Genomic DNA, 19,360 nt, shown 5'->3' on the forward strand with positions numbered 1-19,360 from the left:
CGTAAAACCCAAGAACGCTCGTGCTCGCTGAAAGCTCGTGGCGCGCGACACCGCGGGGTCCAATCACCTGTCATCTTCACAAACAGTGGAGGAAATTAAGGAAGTACATTTACTTAAATACTGTAGTTTTGTTTATTTATTTACATGTTTTCAGAGGCATTCTCTGCTCCTACTTGATGTTTCTACTCCACTACATGTTAGAGGCAAATAATTATAACTTTATATAATATAAATTGATTAATACTAATTATAATTATAATTATAATTATAATTAGTGTGATTATAATATAATCAACAAGTAGCCTAAATTGTGATATTAATAAATCGATAAGACTTTATTCACTGGCTACCCATGAGTGGGGTGAAATCAGGTAATGTGGGACACTTCTTGGTATATTACCAAGAAAACTCTTAAGGTTTCTTTAAGTTTTTTTCATAACTTGTTATGGTTCTCTGCTATATTTCTATGAAGAAAATATGTTGCCAAGTAAAATAATTTAGATTATTTGGACCTTCAAACACACCAAGAACCCCTACCTCACTCCAATGACATGTTCAGGTAAAATGGGAAATTCATGTTTGTTTTTAAATGGCTAAATCTATTTATTAGTTTATCATTAATTCATGAAATTATTAATGTAACCTTAAAAAGGTCGTCCATCTTTTCTGCCATGCTTTCCCTGTTCTTTTGGTGCCATATGGTCAAACATATTTGTGCGTGCATGTAATAATGATGGCTAATTTTGGACTATTGTTGCTAACATGGACTCACTACATCATCTTTAATATTTTCTAAGTGACAAAAATGCTAAAAAAAAATGACTCTTATATCACAGGGTGGCACACAATAGCATAACTTGTGACTTTTATGGCACCTGGTAGAATAAAAAAATCTGCTCACTCAAAATCCTTTCCCATAAAAAGTAAAGTGTATTATGATAATATTTTGATTTTAAGTCAAACATTTAATAAAATGCAACATCCTACAACCATTTCTGTTGTTGTTATATCCTTATTGTTTTAGCTCCGGTGCTCATTACAAAATTTAAATGCATGACTTTTACTTGTAACACAATACTTTCACATGAGTGTAAAGGTTATCAACAGTCAATATAGGTCATCAGATTAACTCACTGAACGTCATAATACACCTGCTCTCAATAATCCATTTCATTTAAATATATTATTTCAACATAGTATTGTCGATTGCATACTTTTTCGTTTATACTGTCACTGTCAGGAATGTTGAGACAAGAGTTGCAGTGTGTCTGTAATGTTTACAGCTTTCTGCCTGAGCAGTAGAGGTCAGATGGCATTATGTGGCGGCCTTTAAGAAAATCAAATTACATAATCTTAGTGGGCCTCTGCATGTATGTATGGATGTGAGGCAGGTCATTGACTCTATCCTGTGGTTACTGAGCAGCTGACCTTCAGCTCTGTCATTCATCAAACAGACGGTCAAGACCGGTGAAATTTTGGCAAACACACAAGATTTGAGTTCAAAGAAGGGAAAACCCAAAGTTGAATTAAAAAGTAACATTATATCCTGGTTAAGACGTTGAAGTTTTGGATATATCAGTGCTCTCTTCCATCCTCCGCCACCTCTTCACAGCCACTTTCCACAACACATGACGCAATACTGCTTAAACGTAAATGTGAAGTACGTAATCAAGTCATGTAATCCAGCAGCAGATTATTTATCAGAGCTGGACCCTGAAAAAAATCCCCGTGTGTGTGAATGACTGTGATGACAGACACCCCCTCCAAATGCCCATTCAGGGGGAACAGTGGGCCGCAGTGTTTGCCCTGCGAACAGAGCCGGCAGTGACTCCTTTCAGTGAAACACCCGCCACTGTTCCCGTGCCTGCTTACACACACACACACACACACACATATTCATAGACAGGCTGTGTTAGACCGTCACAACACACCAGAAAGGGTTACAAAACAAAATCTTGTTTTATTCTCCTTCTACCATGTAGGAGCTGCGTTACACAGATGAGTTGTACATGAAAAATAAAAACAATGAAATATCTGATTCATACATATAGTATGTCTTTAGGTTGTGAGGTCCATCCATGCACTGCAAATGATCTCTCTCACACATACACACATGGCTCTATCATGATGCAACCACACTCTCAATTCTTTGTCCACAGGACTGCAGTTACTTACTTCACTGTATTGACTGTCTTCCTATAGTAAGGTTGGACTTAACCTGTGTTTTTGCCTCTCATGTATACATTTAATCAATATAAAATTTAATCTTTTTTTTTCTTCTAAACAATAAATACCTTGCAATCTTTGGAAAAACCCAGATGGTCCTTTGACTAAAACATGAGGATCGAAGGATCGTTTGTGCAAGTGATAGACAGTGTGTGGGATTTCCTTGTTTCATTCCCAGTCTAGAGTTCTTCATCCTCCACACCTGTCATTTACAATTTATGTTTTGCAACACCTATTTAGTCTGTTTTCCATTTTAATACTGTGTATCCAAAAACGAATTGTGGTTAATTAAGTACAAATTGAGTGAGGAGATATGTTACTTTTGGCCAGCAACTTTGTTTGGGTTAAGAAAACGAAGTTCCAACTTGGGAAACCAGTTAAAATCTTAATTATTCTGCGGCAAATAAATATTTTTCATTTAGATTTAGAGGAGTCTGTAATGATTCTGAGAATATCTTCAAAACAGCGGAGGGTATTGTTCAAAAGACCCTCTTTCAAAGGTCATTAGGTATTTCTTTTCTGGAAAAACAAACTTTTCTGTGAGCGCTGTGGCTTATATCTGACAAAATTGGGGTACTGGCATGAGAGGCAAAACTTGGGGCAAGTTTGGACTTAGCTTTTGCCCAGGACATGCAACTCCTGGCACATTGGACCCTGCGTTACATGATCCACTTAATTTCTCAAACAGTGCTTCCAGCGTTCACAGCATCTAAAGACTATTGGGTACAGGAGCATTTGGAAAGAGCGCCAACCACACCAAACAACGCCAGCAACCTGTAGGGTTCAAACCTGACTGTACCCATTGTACAGCTCTCTGGCGAATTAAAATTTCTGGGCTCACACAGTGTTGAGATGATCCTCCATCTTGTTTCTGTGTCTCAGCCTTGAACATTTTACCTGCATACATGTAATGTGAATTATGCTTCATACCTGTTGAGATGAATTGATGCTGGTATGCCAGAGTCACACACCATAATTTTAAAATGAGACCAAGAACACAGTGGTGTTACACCAAGAGGTGATTATCTGTGGGCTACATGCTTTATGTACACATGAAGCATATTTGGGGAAAAAAAACCCTTAAAAAAAAAAAAAAAATCACCTAAAATATCTTCCAAACTTGTCTGTCTTGGAGTCCACGTCAAAATAAATACTTGTGTCTTACAAACAGGCAGCATCTTATCTCAGTGCTTCAAAGTAACAACATCAACACAAACTGCATAATACTAAAACCTCCAAACTTTGTTCTGTGTCTACATAATTATGTAAAGATAAAGCCATTGTTAGACTGTATGTAGTGTCACTGCTGCTGTGTCTGACAGATGTAGACATCTGGGGTCCCCATTAGAGTAACCCACTTTAAACAAGATCCCTACAAATGTGTGTTGGTTTGTCTGTGTGTGTCTGCTGAGCAAATTTGAGATTTCAATAATGCAGTAATGAGATTGTGAGTCTTAGTCCTGCAGGTCGATTTTAGAAAAAGATCTGAGATTTCTTCGTAAAAACTTCATTTCAAATATTTGAAATTTTTTAGGCTTTTACAATAAAAAAAAAAGTTAAAAAACTGACAAGTTTTGTTCGTTCTAAAAACAACTCTGCACTGTACATATGATTGTGCTTCTGAACACGTACTCGCACAGTCCAGCTGTCATGTTCCTACGATCACACAGCCACCCACGTTGTACTTATTCACATACACAGATTTTGTTGCTCTCTTCATGCTCTGCTCCAGCTGTGCATGCCAGATCTGCCCCCCACCCCCTCGTCGTCATCAGCAAGCATGTCTACGGGTTGCCATGACAGCCAAGACCCGTGCTCAGAGTCTACCTGGTTCAAGAGGCACCGACTGGACCAGATGGAAACATCTGAAGCGGCTTCTGATGCTTGTTGTAACAGCTTTATGCCTTGGCTGGTTTTGTCAGTAATAAATAAATAAATACTCCAGGGGGTCAGGTGCACAAAAATATGTCTGGTCTGAGCATGCTCCGTGACCCGTGTCTGATCCCTGAACCTCGCTGTTTCACCAGGACACGCTGACTGGTTGGTTCTTTGGCTTCAGTCTATTCGGTTGCCACAGATGGTGAAGCGGTCTATTTCCAGTAAATCTTTCTTGGGCGTTCTGTGTTCAAGTCTGTCCCCTTCCAGTCCCGTGTTGGCGTTGATGATTTTGTCCTCGTCCTCCTCATCTGGCGTGGTAAGGAATATGTCCGAGTCGCTCTTGGGGAGCGTTGGGGCGGAAGTCTCTGCCGCGGTGGGGGGCGGACAATTGTCTGCTGCCTGTGATATGCCTCCTTTGTCAGTTGTGGGTTCTATTAGAGGAAGAGAGGTAGAGTTTATTACAAACAGCAAAGGACACACTTACACAGTGCAGCTGACAGTTCTCTAAACCCCTCCACCAAAGAGCAATTGTACAATCATTGCTTAGTAACTGTTACTAGGCACAGCAGGTCTGATAAGCTTTGATTCTCTGCATGCTGTAGCGGTGTGCATGTGGCTGTAGTAACAGTGATACTCAGACTTTAAATAGTTTGGAGGGAGGTAGGTGAGCATTACTTCTAAGGTCAAGGGGCACATTATGTACTTACTAAATAGGGTTACCATTTACTATATAACAAAAAAACAAACAAACAAAAAAAAAAACATTTATGATTAGAACTTCCTCTGTGAACAGTATTTCTGTATGAAAGTCCTGGATCAGAGTAGGGTAATGTTAGCAGCTCTGTCCTGTTACATTTGGGGATGTTTACACTTGAGCAACACCAGCCAACATTACATGAGATATAGTTATGTTTGCCAAACATATCAGTTTGTTCTCAACGTAAAAGCCTTTTTCTTGCAACATAAACATTGAAATGTAAGTGTAGCCTCTTTCAAACTGGACAAAAAACCACACTAACACCTGCTAACATCTGGCTTTTGTATCTAATAGTAATGGTTACAATCAGCACTCACTCCCCAGACAAATACTCTACAGGAGTTACAGGTATTGTCTGCTTCAGCTCCGGCTGATTCGCAATGACGGAAATACAAGACTCAGGCAGACATGCCAATTTTAGCCCCTTTGCCAAAGGATGCAATGATGGGCCGCCACACATTATTGTCCGTCTCCGTTCAAGCTTTGCTCCATTATTGTTTCAAATTAGTTGGCACAGAGTTTCAGAGAGACTTTTTTAAGTTAGAGATATAAAAAAGAAGTAACCACTGTAAAATACTCACTGACCTCCATGCAGCTCTAAGCTGTTCAGCCTACAAACCTGTTTTCCGAACCCTCAGAAAACAGAAAGGCATAATCGTCTGCTGCAGAGCCATTTACACAGCTCTGGTCTACTAGCAATCGGACGCAGTCTATTGCCTATTTTCATACTGCATTTAAAAAATCCTGCTTAATATCATGTATGCATTTCTCAAGTGTATGTGTAAGACCACCTTTACCGGTCTCTCGTTTCAAAATTAGTCACTTGGAAATATTAAGACAGTGTTTTCAATGGAGCTAAAGTTAGCTTAACCAGCTAGCCAGCCATAGCTGACAGAATCTGCAAATCAGAATTTTACATTTTAACCAAATTAATGGTTGTCAGCAAGAAATGAAAAGCCTGCTTTTGTCTGAAATAAAGGATACAGCGTCTTGAAATTTACGAAGAATTTTGAGCGGTTAATCAGTCACTGTTATCATTGTTAAATGCATATGTAGCAAGTTTGACGGGCATAGCAACAGTACGTAAGAAGGGCGTGGCTTATCGAATGCTGTATTTAGCAATAATCCATTTTCACAGCAGATATTTCGGCTTGTTTCAGTAGCAAAAGCACAGGTGTAATTGATGACATTCAAACAGTTTGGATTTCTACCTTGCTGCGGTGAAATGTGAACATGTTTGACACGGTGAGCTCTGGAGTTTGCACGGCTGGAGACGACAGAGGGTGGAGGGTCGGAGAGCTTTTCTTCCATGTTGGCCTCTTTGACAAACACACAAGACGTCCCCAGCAGAACGATGCTGTTGAGCACCTTCAGTGTGATCATCCTGCTCACAAACACACACACAACATGAGGATATGTTAAAATGAGCAAACATTAAAAACTACATACACACGTTGGAAATGTGTGTTCAAAACTGAGAAAGATAACTGGACTTTTACCCCAGGTAAAACAGCAGCACACACATAAAGGAGAGTGAACCCTGGATCTTCACTGAGCTGGTCACCACTCTGATCAACTGAAAAAAGAAATCATCAGACATAAAGTGTGTATACACTCAACATATACAATACCAATAGCAATGGATATTTGGTATAAAAAGTGACTGACCAGCAGAGCTAAAGGAAGAGGGATGAAGCCCATTCTCCTGGATACTGAGTCACTGTAGTCTGTGTAAGCCTGGAGACACATTTAAGACACTTTATCACAATGCATCAACAAGAATCAGCATTTTTCTTCTTACCCAACCAATGCAATAAGGGCCGTCCACACCAAGAGCAATGATTATAATGATGTGAACGTTTTGGTACTTTTAGGGCTTGCTTAGAATTTGCCGGCGAGTTGTGTGAAGACACAGCTGATATTTGAACTCATTTCACTCACATTTTTCTGTCGACTGCTGACGAGGTCAAAGGCAAGGCTGGCTCTGTATTCCCCATATACCTGGAAAACGACACAGAGCAACACAACATTAGTCAAAGTAAAACTAAAGCTGCCCATTGTTGCCTCAGAATTAGTTGACCTGTGTAATTTGCTGTTGTGTGATCATGTTAAGTGAAGGTGCAGCATGGGTAGTGGCAGGAGATGAGCCAAATTGAATTTTGAAAAGCCGGTGTAAAAAGACAAAAGCGATAAAGTGCACACGGGGATTAAATGTGGACGACCATGGATACACAAGTGCTAATTGCGTGTGAGCGAGGTTTGTGTGATTAGGTTTGACACTGTGGAGATAAAGGGGTTAATCCCTTCCTGTGGAGTTGGTTTCCGTTACGTAACCAAAGTTACAACTTCTTAAAGGAAATCAAAGAGGGGGAGATAAGAGGGAAGGAGGTGGGAAGAAAGTCATGTTGAAACAGGACAAAATGGCTCAGCCGACTGATAGTTAATCTCTGATACTAGTGTATGTGGTGTGAGTGCGAAAGTGAGGAAGAGGGTGAACAAGAGAAAGAACCACCAGTCAGAAAAGTAAAACAGAATGAAGTCTGTTGGCTTTAAAGATCCACTCACCTTTGAAAAAGTAGATAGCTTTTTTCCTGAGCTGAGCACCCGACTGTATCTTACTGACTTTGTCAGTGCATTATCAGGTATCACTTCTAGCTATTAAACCCCTGCCACCAATTGCTGCAGTTTATGTCAAAAATCACACTTTTTCAGTCACACAGAAATCTTGTGTGACATCTGCTTTCCAGGAAAATAATTATCTCTGGTGTTGCAAATGAAAGCAAAAGAAAATAAGATGCTAATTAAAACTGTTTTCAGTGTCAAAGTAATGCAGTGATAGTTCTGTATCTCAGTGAGTACACTGTAAAGAGAAACAGCTAAAAGCTAATTCTAGTATTCTTTAAAAGGTGCCAATTTGCAAACACTGCAGCCCACAGTTAACGAACCATGAATCCATAGCAACTTCCTGGTACTTCCTGTTTACAGCCCCCAGTATTATGGGAACTGTAGTAACTTAGAGCATGATTATCCCTTAAACAGAAGTAGGAGTGTCAAATCCATAAATATTAACCTTCTGGTGTTGCACTGTCGATATAATTGTTGAAGGAACAATTAGAATGTGCCGGCAACATGGTAATGGTATTCTCCTCTATGTATTCCTATACAACAATACAACTTCATTAACTTTTTTCCCCATAAAAACTGTCCTAAAACATGTATTGTACAACTTCATGCAAACTGATGGCATTTCTGAATATCTAAACTTATACTGAAATTAACAATAGATGGCATATGTGGCTAATAATACATGTAGTGACTCTGCTAAAAGCCCATAAATTAAAAAGAAAGGAAAGGGGCAAAAAGCCAATAAGCAACAACGATGAGAACTGTAAGATTCAATTAAAAACAGCAGAAAAAAAAAACTATTTAACGAACCTGGAATTAGATTTTTTGAAATTTGAATGTACTCTTTGTGGTGGATCATCTAACACATAACCATAAATTTATGGATAAACTGTGAAAGTACTGAGTGCAAAAAGGGACTCACATCAGCGCTGATGTCATTGAATTTGGTGATGAAGGCGTGCTTCACAACATCCACGGCAACCTCTGAGGCAATCACCATGACTACGTCAGGAAACAGCACCCACAAGTGGTCTAAAAACAAACACATCAAAAACTGATGAGTGTGCATAACCAGGACAATATTCATTATAGAAGCCAGTGAGAGTCAATGCCGAGCCACAGTAAGACAACCCGAGGATGCACCTATGAGGAGCAGTGTGATGTAACTTCTAACTGTCATATACAGATGAACCAGCTGTGTAGACGTCAGTAATGTTATATTCTCTGTGTAGCACTGTGTTCGTTACCAGGGTTCCATGAGAACTGCTCCATGTTTCTCAGACAGACGATGAGCAGGAGGATGTAGTTGGTGAACCTCTCTTTTATGTCTGTGGGAAACAAACAAATCAATCCTGGATTAACCTACTTTGCCACTCACTGCGGCCGAGCTCGATTCCATAAATTTACCTTGCACTAAATCACCAAGATCAAAAGCCGAGTTACAAAATATCCACAGACCGCTGACTTTGCTGCAAATATTGGGCTGTTTTAGGTATCACTGAACACTTACCGCTGTTAGACATCTGGAAAAGGTTATTCTTTTCAAACTTCTTGAACACACTTCCTTTGATCTCCACAAACTGCAAAAAATACACAAATATATATAGATATTGGCTGAACTCATGCTGCATGCACTTTGAAATGAGTTAAAATATGCGTTATACTTACGTTGTTTGACATCATGATGGTGAGCAGGGACTTGTTGTGGGAGTTGAAGGCTACGTTGAGAGTGGTGGCCTGAACCATGATGAGGATGGCGTGGAGAACTGGACACAAACATGCTAAGGAAAAAAATACACTGAAGGACGACAGAGAAGAATATCATGCTATGTGCTAATCCTGATGTGCGCCCACTGATGTGCACATTCTACTAGTCTGAGGGGAAGCTGAGCAAGCAACTAATGATTATTTCATTTTTAATTAATCTGCAGAATATTATCAATTAACTGACTGATTGTTGCCTAAGCTGATATCTGCAAATTGCTTCTTTTGTCCAACCAACAGTCCAAAATAAAAAGATACTTAGTTTACTACCACTAAAGAGAAGAAACCTAGTACAACACATTTGAAGAGCTGGAATTTCTGGCATTATTGCTTGCTTGAATAAATTACTCAAACACAAAGCCATCGTTCCTATATTAAAGACATTTTCTATTTTCTCATCTTCACTAACAAGATCATCTGCCAGTTTTAAGAAACACATTGCCTTCGCCTAGTATCAGACAGAACTATCACCTTGTTACACTCAGTCAACTTGATCTCAGTGGAGTGCGCAGATTCATAGGTGTGGACCAGGGTAAGCATTTCATCTCATCCTAGATTGAATTTTTGGCTAACAAATTTCAATTATTTGTTTGTTTTTTTCATTGTGTAAACTATTATATATATGTAAGCTTGTTGGGAAATACACATATAGATATAATTTTTCATATATGCTCGATATCTATGACTTATGTATCTCGTTTCTTTCTGCTATTCCCTTTCCTTTTTTCTTTAATCAGCTGTTTTACATCCATTTAAGACTTAAACAGAAGCTAAACATGCCACTTGTCATAGAGTTCAGAGGAAAACGAACTTTGTGATTACTTTACAGTTAATAATTATCAAAACTGATTTCCTGCCAATTGACTTTTTACAGAAGGAGCACAGAAGCAATAAGATACAAGAACAGGCAACAATAATCACAGGTGAGGATACAGACGTAGAGCACAGCCATGAGGAAGTGAGGAATCACGCCTATGTGCGCTCTCTTCTTCTCCTTGGGTTCTGTGGCTGTCCAGTACAGAGCGTCCAGGATGTCCTGGCCAAATGATGAGAACAGGCGGTCCGCCACCTGACAACACAACAACAGAAGTATGCCATTAGACGAGAGAGCCAATAAGTTAGTGGCTCCATGTCAGTACAATCAGAGTTACAGATATTATTATTGCAGTATTATCTGTGTGTACCTCCAACATGTTGTATATGATGTACAGTTTGATGACAGACTGTCCCCTGATAAGGTGGTACATCATGGAATAATCCACGTAGCTCATCATAGAGTAGCACAGCACCATAATGAAGCCTTTCAGCACATCACACACCTGGGCTGGCTGGAGCAGGCGGGAGCCACTACAACCAAAACACACACACAAAAGAAATGTTCACATCAGTCACTACAAGCTAAAGCAGATCAGAGCTGGTTATCGTCTGTCTGAGCAAAGTCAGACGGTGCTCTACTGCTCCCTAGAGGTTAACGGCAATGTTGCAATAATCGCATCTGTTTATAAATAGGGACATTAGAAGGTTTTTACTGAATCTATATGTTTTAGTCAGTTTGTGTGTCCAGGCTGCAACTAATGCTTATATCCTCATATAAGTTAGTTTCTTATTTGTTTTTATTTTAATTATTTCAATTGATTGATTAATCTTGAGTAAATACTAAGAAGAAGAAGAAGAAGATGAAGAAGAATGGTTCAACCCTAAAGAAATTCAATTTAGAGTCTTATCCAAACAGAGCAAATAAGCAAATCCTCCACATCCTCATATTTCATAGACCAAACAATTCCAAAAACATTAGGCAGTATAACTAATAATAAAATAATTGTTAGTTGCAGCCCTAGTCTCTCTTTATCAGTTATACTTTACAGTGGTAGTTTTAAGCTTATTTAAAATGTGTATTGAGGAAAAGACTTTGATCATTAGTCAAATATTAATGTGGCCAACTATCAATTAAGAAATGTGTTTCCAACTGCATCCCTAATACCTAAGCTTATACTTTACCTGAGACCACAGCAAGGCAACGTGATGAGCCGTAAAAGGGCCAGAATCACCCTGAGGGGCAGCAGGGTGAACACATAGAGAAAGGCATCCAGACAGAGGAAGAAGCCGAATGTCATCAACTGAAGAGACACAGAGAGGGAGAATATGTTTATTAATCTGTGGCTTTCACCCAAAAAATAAAAAGCCCACAGTGAATTGTTTGTGTGCTTACCTTCTCGAGCTCCTTGGGGATGCGGAGGCAGGTGTAGACCCTCTCTCTGCGCTCTGTGTATTTAGCCTCATTGTGTTCTAGGAAGTAGCCTCTGGTGAGCTCAGTTGTTATAAATCTGACCAGAGACAGATCTGCAGCCAGAAATGAACATAAGACAAAACACTGAGCATATATACAGAGACACATACAGGCCTCATAGGGAAATTCACCTGCCAATGATGTCTCACACCTTAGCAATAAAAATAATCATAACCTTAGAAAGCTGTTATGACTTTATTCACAGGTTAACAGTTTTCATTCGCACTGCAAACAGCACTTAGCTAATAATAAAGTAATAAAAAACTGCATTAAGATAAGAAATACCTTTAGCAAAAGCAAACATTGCAAAGGGCCTTCCTCAAACTTGCCACAAAATTGGAAGCACACTATTATTTAAACATATTGTGTCCTGCAGCATTAAGACTTCCCATGATAAGAGGGGCAGTGCACAGATTTTATCTACCATGATCATGGCCTGTGGCAAATGTTTTTGTGGCTCTGGAGGATCTTTCATCCCTTGAATTCTACATATTTATGCATGCATTATAAAATGGAGAGGACGAAATTAAAGATGGGGGCGTTCACCAGGCAAGCCGAGTCTAATGATAGTCTCTATCAAGTTGCACTACTGAGGGTGCAGAAATGCAACACTTTCCGAAAGTTTATTAGTAACGTTAACAAGTATATATGATGGTTAATGTTATTAGAAAGATCTGTGGTTTACCTACTATGAGTAGTTAAAATGTTTACTGCGAAAAATGCATTTTTGACTAGTCTTTTAATTAGTCCACCAACTTTATGGAAGTGCAACACTAAACTTTTGGAGTGCTTTAGTTGCAACCTCGGATAAAACCACGCAAAAACAGCCCCAGAGCTAAAGTGCAGGAAAGTATGTGCACATGTGTGTCCACATACTTCTGGACGGATACAGTATGTACCCACACAGCAGCGCCTCTGAATGCGCCTGTGCAAAGAAACAGCACTTTGACAGAGAGGCAAACTGGCCTATTTAGACTCCTGCATGATTACATGCTGCGGGGCTGCCTTGTCTTGACAGTCGGGTTTTGATTTGGATGCACATCACATAAATTATCCACCTAACGTCACTTACATTCAGCTCAGTGTTTAAGAAGCAGCAGCTGTGGGGATATAGTTAGCCACATCCTGAGATCAAGTGCAAACTCGGAGCAGCGCCCAAAGCAGCATTGACTTAGTAACTGTGTGCTCAAGCAGCACAGATAACCCCACATAACATACAGTGTAGTGATGCTTTTAAACCCGACACAGGTGTGCTAGTACATAAAAAAACAATCACTTTAGCAGCTAGCTAGCGCTGTCAAACTGTGGGCTGTAATGCCAAAGCTAGCTCTCACCTGACAGGTTGCGTTTCTTAGCCTTACTGCCGCCGTTTTTATCGTTAAACCCCAACGTCTCCGTCACTCCGTCCTTCTCCTTGCTCGTCTCTGTTTTGGCAGCCTTCCTATCCCGCTCCCTGTCCTCTTTCTCCTTCTCCTGCTCCTCTCCCAGACCTGACGACACCGAGTCCGCCATCTTCACCAAACGGTCTCATCTGCTGCCTGGGAGACTGACATCTGCGTCACACCCTCTGACGTCATCACGCACTGCCGTTCCGAGGAATCACCGGCAGGTGTCGCCCGCAGCCACGTGAGCACATTTCACACTGTTTTAGTTGATTGATTGAATTATTGATAATTGACTGATTGTTTTTTTTCTCCCCTAAAAACAAATTTGTTGACAGCAACATTCTGACATCACATCTGGAATAAAAGGTAGAGGAATTACATATCAGAATAAGATTTAAAATGAATGTAATACTTACTCAACTAAAACACATAAAATGACAAAGAAAATAATAATAATTAAAAATAACAAAATGCAACAGTGATACAGTAGACAAATAGTAATTTATAATATAACATAATTAAATGATCATATAATAGAAGTGTCATGTAGTCTTCATGCACACTGAACCTGATGACACTGTGTATGTGCCAGGGTACACACTGTACACAATGTGCAGTGGTTGGAGGGAACAGCGCTCAATAAGGGCCCCCAGTACACAGCTGGACTAACCTGCCCGGAGAACCTGGGGCAAACAGGAGGTGTGAGCCCCTTTTAACCACTTGGTTGCCTGCTCTGGACACTGTGTACTTCCTTTATTAATAATTTCAAAAGTAACTGAATTGAATACAAATTATTATATACAAGTAGGCCTACAGTGTGAGCTGAAGGCAAGATTTTGACACAGGATCCCCCCCCCCCTCAAGATCCAAGCAAGTTTAGGGTCATCATGTCAGTGGGCATTTTCCTTGGTGGTGAAATTGCAGTGAATCAGCTGTCACACAGTGAACCATTTGGGGCTTTTCGTGATTTTTCCTTGGTAACTGGTGGAGATGAAACAAGTTTTCATAGGAATCAGGATTCAAATATCAAGATTGCTTTATTATTATTGTCTTCAGTGATGACATTTCAGTTGCATCTCCAATCAGGTCATTCAGAGATATTAAAAAATAAGTAAGTAGATAAAATAAAATTATGAAGATGCAAAGTAATGAATAGAGAAAATCATGACAATCTATTGGATACGTCCTCACAAAAAAATCTCATCTTACACTAGCTCAGTACTGCTAGGTGAGCTAGCAGTAGATGCATGCTTCCTTCTGCGTGGCGAAACGGTTGGCAGGTGTAGTTTGGAAAGAAAATAGTTCCTACATGAAACTGCTCACAACAACATCTGTGGGCGCATCATGATTTCTAGAAAAAGTCATTGCTGTTGAGTTTTTCAAATGTATTTTTTTGGCGCTTTCAGCACCACTAGCGAGTGCCATCTAGTCCTATTACATCCCATTATAGGTCAGGTCAGGTCCCATTATACAGTATATTTTGGGTTTACTTGACCTTATACTTCATTCTACTTAACTTAGACCTGTTGTCCTTGTTCGTGGACACTTGTTTGTGCCATCTAGTGGTAGTATGACCACAATACACCAATCCATGTAAAGAGAAGATGGCAGCCATCTCTGCCACGTTAGTCTGCAGCCGATCCCGACACAAAAATGGAAAAGGTCCAAAACCTGATCACATTTTATGGTTCAAACTTGTTTATTTATGATTAATAATGTTTGTAGTTTGATATGACAACAAATTTGACCAATTTTAGCTAGAGTAAGAAGCTAAGACACTGAAAATCAGGAAGTAGGCTACTTGTTTGAAGACATTGGGACTTTACTATCGTCTTGTTTGAAAACACTGGGTCTTAATTATCATTGACAGTGTGGGTCCTACTGATCCCAAATAGCTAGGAGAAATTAAAAATGCGAGCCAAACAAAAGCCATTTCTACAGCAGATTTCCCTAACACTCATCAACTGACGACAAAACAATCTTTATTGATAAATAACACTACAGGTAAGAGGAAAAATAAATATTTTTTATTTTGTGGTGAAGTGTCCCTTTAAGTAGGCTATTGCTTGGGTAAATGAACCTAATTACTTCAAACCACTACTATGCATTTGCAGATGAGTGGAGCAAGAAACAAAATGAGAGATGAAGGACTATAACTCTACACAGTCTAAATTCATTGGTCCCTCTCTGACCTGACCTTTAAGCTCTGTGTTACAGTGGGTCATATCTGTCACTGTGACTCCATTAACTCTGCTTACATGATTTTATGGTCACCAGCTGTGATACATTTCCATCTCCAAAGGCCAAGCTGCAAAGGTTAATTCATCCCCTGAATAAAGAGCAGAGTGTGTGTTAGAGACAGGAGCAGGATCCAGGCGCACTGGGCAGGGATAGAGTTTCTCCCGGTAACGGATCTCTTTGACCGCCATAGATTCGGTTTCTCCTCCTCTGTCCCTCACACATCAATACTACCTGCAACACTTCACCGAGAGAAACAACAATTTACCCGGGCATGATTCATTTTTTTCTTTCTCAGACTTTAGATTAAACTCATGGTGATCGCCGAGTGCGCCTGGGGGTCGCTGCCCAGCGTCGTGTTACCTTCCTCGGGGCACCATGGGCTCGTAAGATGCCTTCGCTGTGGAAACGGATAACGTTCTCGGTGGCCTCGGTGCTCTGTGTCGGCTCGGTGGTGCTCTTGGTCGTGGCCCTGTCCACGGAGCGGTGGGTCACCGGACGGATCCTGTGCAAAACCGGGGCGGAGATAGTGAACGCGTCCCACCCGGAGCTGGAGCAGTTCATCGGGGACATTTACTACGGCTTGTTCCAGGGAGGGAAGACCAAGAAGTGCGGACTGGGCAACAGGCGCTCCAAAATATACAGTAAGATCCAATACACACTTGCTTTTAATTGTCTTTATGATACAGCAAAGTGTTTAATATTAAATAAAGAAGGAAGACATGGTCAAATAAACATAATCGTGTCTTGCAATATGAAAAGCAGATCAAAATAATACAGCAAAATGTCTATTTATTATTTAGAGTGTATTGTTTATTTAGATCCATATTACCTGCTGCATCATTAGCAACACCTCTTCCTGTGGTCTACATGAATGTAGACTTTTTATCAGAGAAAATGACACATAAGCCATATTATCTAATATCTATATCAGATAGCTCAACACAGGCCTATCACCTCTAGAAGGCCTGATCAATAAAGTAAACTTACACCCTTTAATCAATAACTCAAACATGCAATATTACATCTTTTAAGAGCAAAGGAGATCACAAAACTTCCAAAAATACCAAATATATCAGGCTAAATGTGGGGGAAACAAAATGATGCACAAGACATGTAGAATATAAGGCAATACAGTACAATATAAAGACAGCATATCATTATCGAGATAAAAGACTATATATCGTCTTCAATTTTGGATATTGTGATATGACATAGATGGTGATTTGCACTACAAAGTGAAGTAAAATGACCAACTTACCAGACTTTTTGTTTTGTTTGAACGCTTGCCTTAACCCACTTAGTCATTATAGCCACATTATTGATGATTAGTAATTAAAAAAATCTCATTATGTTAATATTTCTCTGGAAAAAAACAGACAAACAAGCAAAAAACAAGTCATCCCTACAACTCTTTTGCATCAGAGAGGGTGTCCTAGCATTTTTGAGGAGATTTAAAAATATCGAGATATATATTGTATATCGAGATATAGCCAAAAATATCATTATATAATTTTCAGGACGTATCACCCAGCACTAGTAGAAGATGTCCACTAGAGCAGCAATTAAACGTCTTTGGTTGGGTATGTAATTATATATAAACATACAGCTCATAGACTATACATGATCCTGTCAGACAGTGGAATAAAATGATTTTTTCCCAACCTTGCAGCTACTTTGGAAAGCTGTATGTTTAGGGGATATCAAGCACAAATACACACCTATTGCACCTAGTAGAAATCTGTGATGAGTAGGATCTTTTCAATTTATTATAATTATTATATATTTTCTGTAGCCTGAGTTATAATGTTTTTGGTGCTTTTTTTGCTTGATGTAAACTTCATTTAACTAAAAAACTTAGCTTAATCTGAGGTATGAGGATTGCCTCTTTTTAATACTTACGGAATAAGAAACAAACATGACAACACTTTTTTACTGCCACCACACTGTAAACATTGAGACATAGTTACTGTAGTTAGGTCATTGATTTAAATATAATACAAATATCAGTCAGTCAATCTCAGTTCGAGTGAAATGATGCCATTAGCTCCTTCAACCTGTGCATTGTACGTTATCCCTTTTTGCTGTCTTACATTGACAGCTGCTGTTTTATAATGGTCCATGTTACCACATGGCTCTGGTAATCCTTGGTTTCTGCTTGTAGAATGATTTAACTTAAAGGGACAGTTCACCCCATAGTCAAAAATACGTATTTTTCCTCTTATCTGTAGTGCTATTTATCAGTCTCGATTGTTTTGATGTGAGTTAGTGAGCGTTGGAGATATCAGCGTAGAGATGTCTGCCTTCTCTCCAGTATAATGGAACTAGATGGCACTCAGCTTGTGGTGCTTAAAGCATCAAAAAATAAGTTTGAAAAACTCAACAGCAATGTCTCTTTACAGAAATCATGACCTGGTTACTCAAGATAATCCACAGACCTTGTTGTGAGCAGTTCATGTTGGAACTATTTTCTTTCTACCCAACTATCACTGAGCAGAAGGAACATCTTCACATTAAAACATTAGCTCCAAACAATAGCCTTTGCCAATGGGCAAGTACGCAACATCACTTGTCCTTTATGCTCAAATTCTACACGGACCTTATGAGTCTGAGGACATTATCGTTCATGTTTTGCATCATGTCTGTCAGTGCTGATCTGTGTTTCTGCCCAGTTTTCCCAAAGCTTGTGCGGAAGATAAATGGCGGCCTCCACATGATGGTTATCCTCTTCCTGCTGGTGGCTGTGGGCTTTGCGTTGGTCAGTCTGTCTTTCTGCATTTACAACGCACGCAAGGTTCCCTACCAGAGCATTAAAGGGCACAAAGGACTCTACCTGTGGAACTTCATTGCTGGTATGTGAGGCACCTTTGTCTTCACTCAAAATCTCCCTCAAATAATTTTCTTTCTCTGGCTTGCTTCATATTGCCACCCTCATTTCTTCCACTTGTGCTTCTGTCCACTTTGTAACTCATCCATTAAACACCTCTTTCTGTCTCTTTTTATTCTAACTCTGACGCCCAGTGATTCTTTTTTGTACTTGAGTGTTTTTTGTCTTTAATTTCCCTTTGTCATGCTGCTGATTCTCCTTCCCTGACTTTTCCTCCAGCTCTCTTCGGAGCCCTGGGCGTGCTGTGTTTCCTGGCAGCCGTGAGGCACCACAGTCTGACCGAGCTGATTGCCAATCATCGGGAGAACCTCTTTGTACTGGTTGTTCTTGACGACAGTCTGGACTGGTCCTTCTGGCTTGGTGTGGGCAGCATTGCGACTCACTTTGCCGTCTGTGGAGTGGTTGCCATGAGCCGGATCAAATTGCCCAAACCGGAGATCAAGAAACCCGAAGAACCCACCATCTCTGCTCTGGACCTGCTCTACTGAAGGACAACACGAGGAGGATTTACATCACTGATGGCTGACTGGAGGGAACCACAATGACTGACAGCAGAGTGAAACCAACACTGTGCCAGTGCCCCTCAGTCTTGACACTGTGTATGAGTGCAAAGAGTGCTGCATCACAAACTTGCCCTTTGCATTCTGGACATCCTGTGCTGCATATATTCTGTTTAAATCTGTAAAATGTAAATACATCTTTTTTTTTTAAATTATATGTATAGAATGTCATTAACTGATCTGTGTTTCAGTCACTTTAAGCCCCTTCATGAAGGACTGAAGTTTTGTACAGTATTTATTCTTAATCCCTGATTGAAAGTGTACTACTGTGCATGAGTAATGATTTATTTCACAGAGAGCTGTGGGCTTGTGTGCTAAATGTAAAGTATATGATCCTCCATAAACAAAAATACTTGCTGTAATGCCTTGATTTTTATTTACTTTATCTTGATCATAAAAAGGTCCTCACATCTGAGAAATTTAGCTGTTATGGGGGTGAAATGAGAACGGTTGGGAAAAGCCATTTTGCATTTATTACATATGTTAGATCGGTTATAATCTCCTGGATATTAATAAACTTGTGACGAACATTTACAGAAAACATAAATTAAACAATTGGAGTACGTGCTTCTTTTTTGCGTGTGTGTATGTTTTTTAATTATTATTATTATCTTCCAACATTACCCTCTGAGATGTAGAGTATAAAGTAGCAGAAAATGGGAATACTCAAGTAAAGTACGAGTACCTCAAACTCTACTTTAGTATAGTACTATATTCACTTCTCTTCACGTTACTGTTTTGTCACAATAGTTT

General features: G+C 39.7%; 2 protein-coding genes across 3 annotated transcripts; one reads left to right on the top strand and one right to left on the bottom strand.

Annotated features, from left to right (window-relative positions):
* Positions 1 to 1,032: 1,032 nt before the first annotated feature.
* Positions 1,033 to 13,167, bottom strand: tapt1b (transmembrane anterior posterior transformation 1b). The gene is made up of 14 exons (XM_050044858.1): positions 12,872 to 13,167; positions 11,460 to 11,590; positions 11,249 to 11,367; positions 10,435 to 10,597; positions 10,184 to 10,319; positions 9,155 to 9,252; positions 8,997 to 9,066; positions 8,734 to 8,814; positions 8,409 to 8,518; positions 6,803 to 6,862; positions 6,530 to 6,598; positions 6,361 to 6,437; positions 6,073 to 6,245; positions 1,033 to 4,535 (listed from the first exon to the last, which is right to left on the bottom strand). Exons 1-14 carry the CDS (start codon positions 13,047 to 13,049, stop codon positions 4,282 to 4,284), a joined length of 1,719 nt encoding a protein of 572 aa, XP_049900815.1. The 5' UTR covers positions 13,050 to 13,167; the 3' UTR covers positions 1,033 to 4,281.
* A 1,254-nt stretch (positions 13,168 to 14,421) lies between these two features.
* On the top strand, positions 14,422 to 19,178 carry clrn2 (clarin 2). Of its 2 annotated transcripts, XM_050044861.1 has the most exons (4): positions 14,422 to 15,327; positions 15,459 to 15,804; positions 17,833 to 18,012; positions 18,267 to 19,178. In XM_050044861.1, exons 2-4 carry the CDS (start codon positions 15,552 to 15,554, stop codon positions 18,533 to 18,535), a joined length of 702 nt encoding a protein of 233 aa, XP_049900818.1. In that variant the 5' UTR covers positions 14,422 to 15,327; positions 15,459 to 15,551; the 3' UTR covers positions 18,536 to 19,178. The 2 variants fall into 2 exon arrangements, with proteins under 2 accessions (XP_049900818.1, XP_049900817.1); XM_050044860.1 differs by having other exon boundaries at positions 14,422 to 15,804.
* The last annotated feature ends 182 nt before the right edge of the window (positions 19,179 to 19,360 follow it).

The sequence above is a fragment of the Epinephelus moara genome, chromosome 5 (assembly GCF_006386435.1).
Source record: "Epinephelus moara isolate mb chromosome 5, YSFRI_EMoa_1.0, whole genome shotgun sequence".
NCBI classification, from domain to species: domain Eukaryota; kingdom Metazoa; phylum Chordata; class Actinopteri; order Perciformes; family Serranidae; genus Epinephelus; species Epinephelus moara.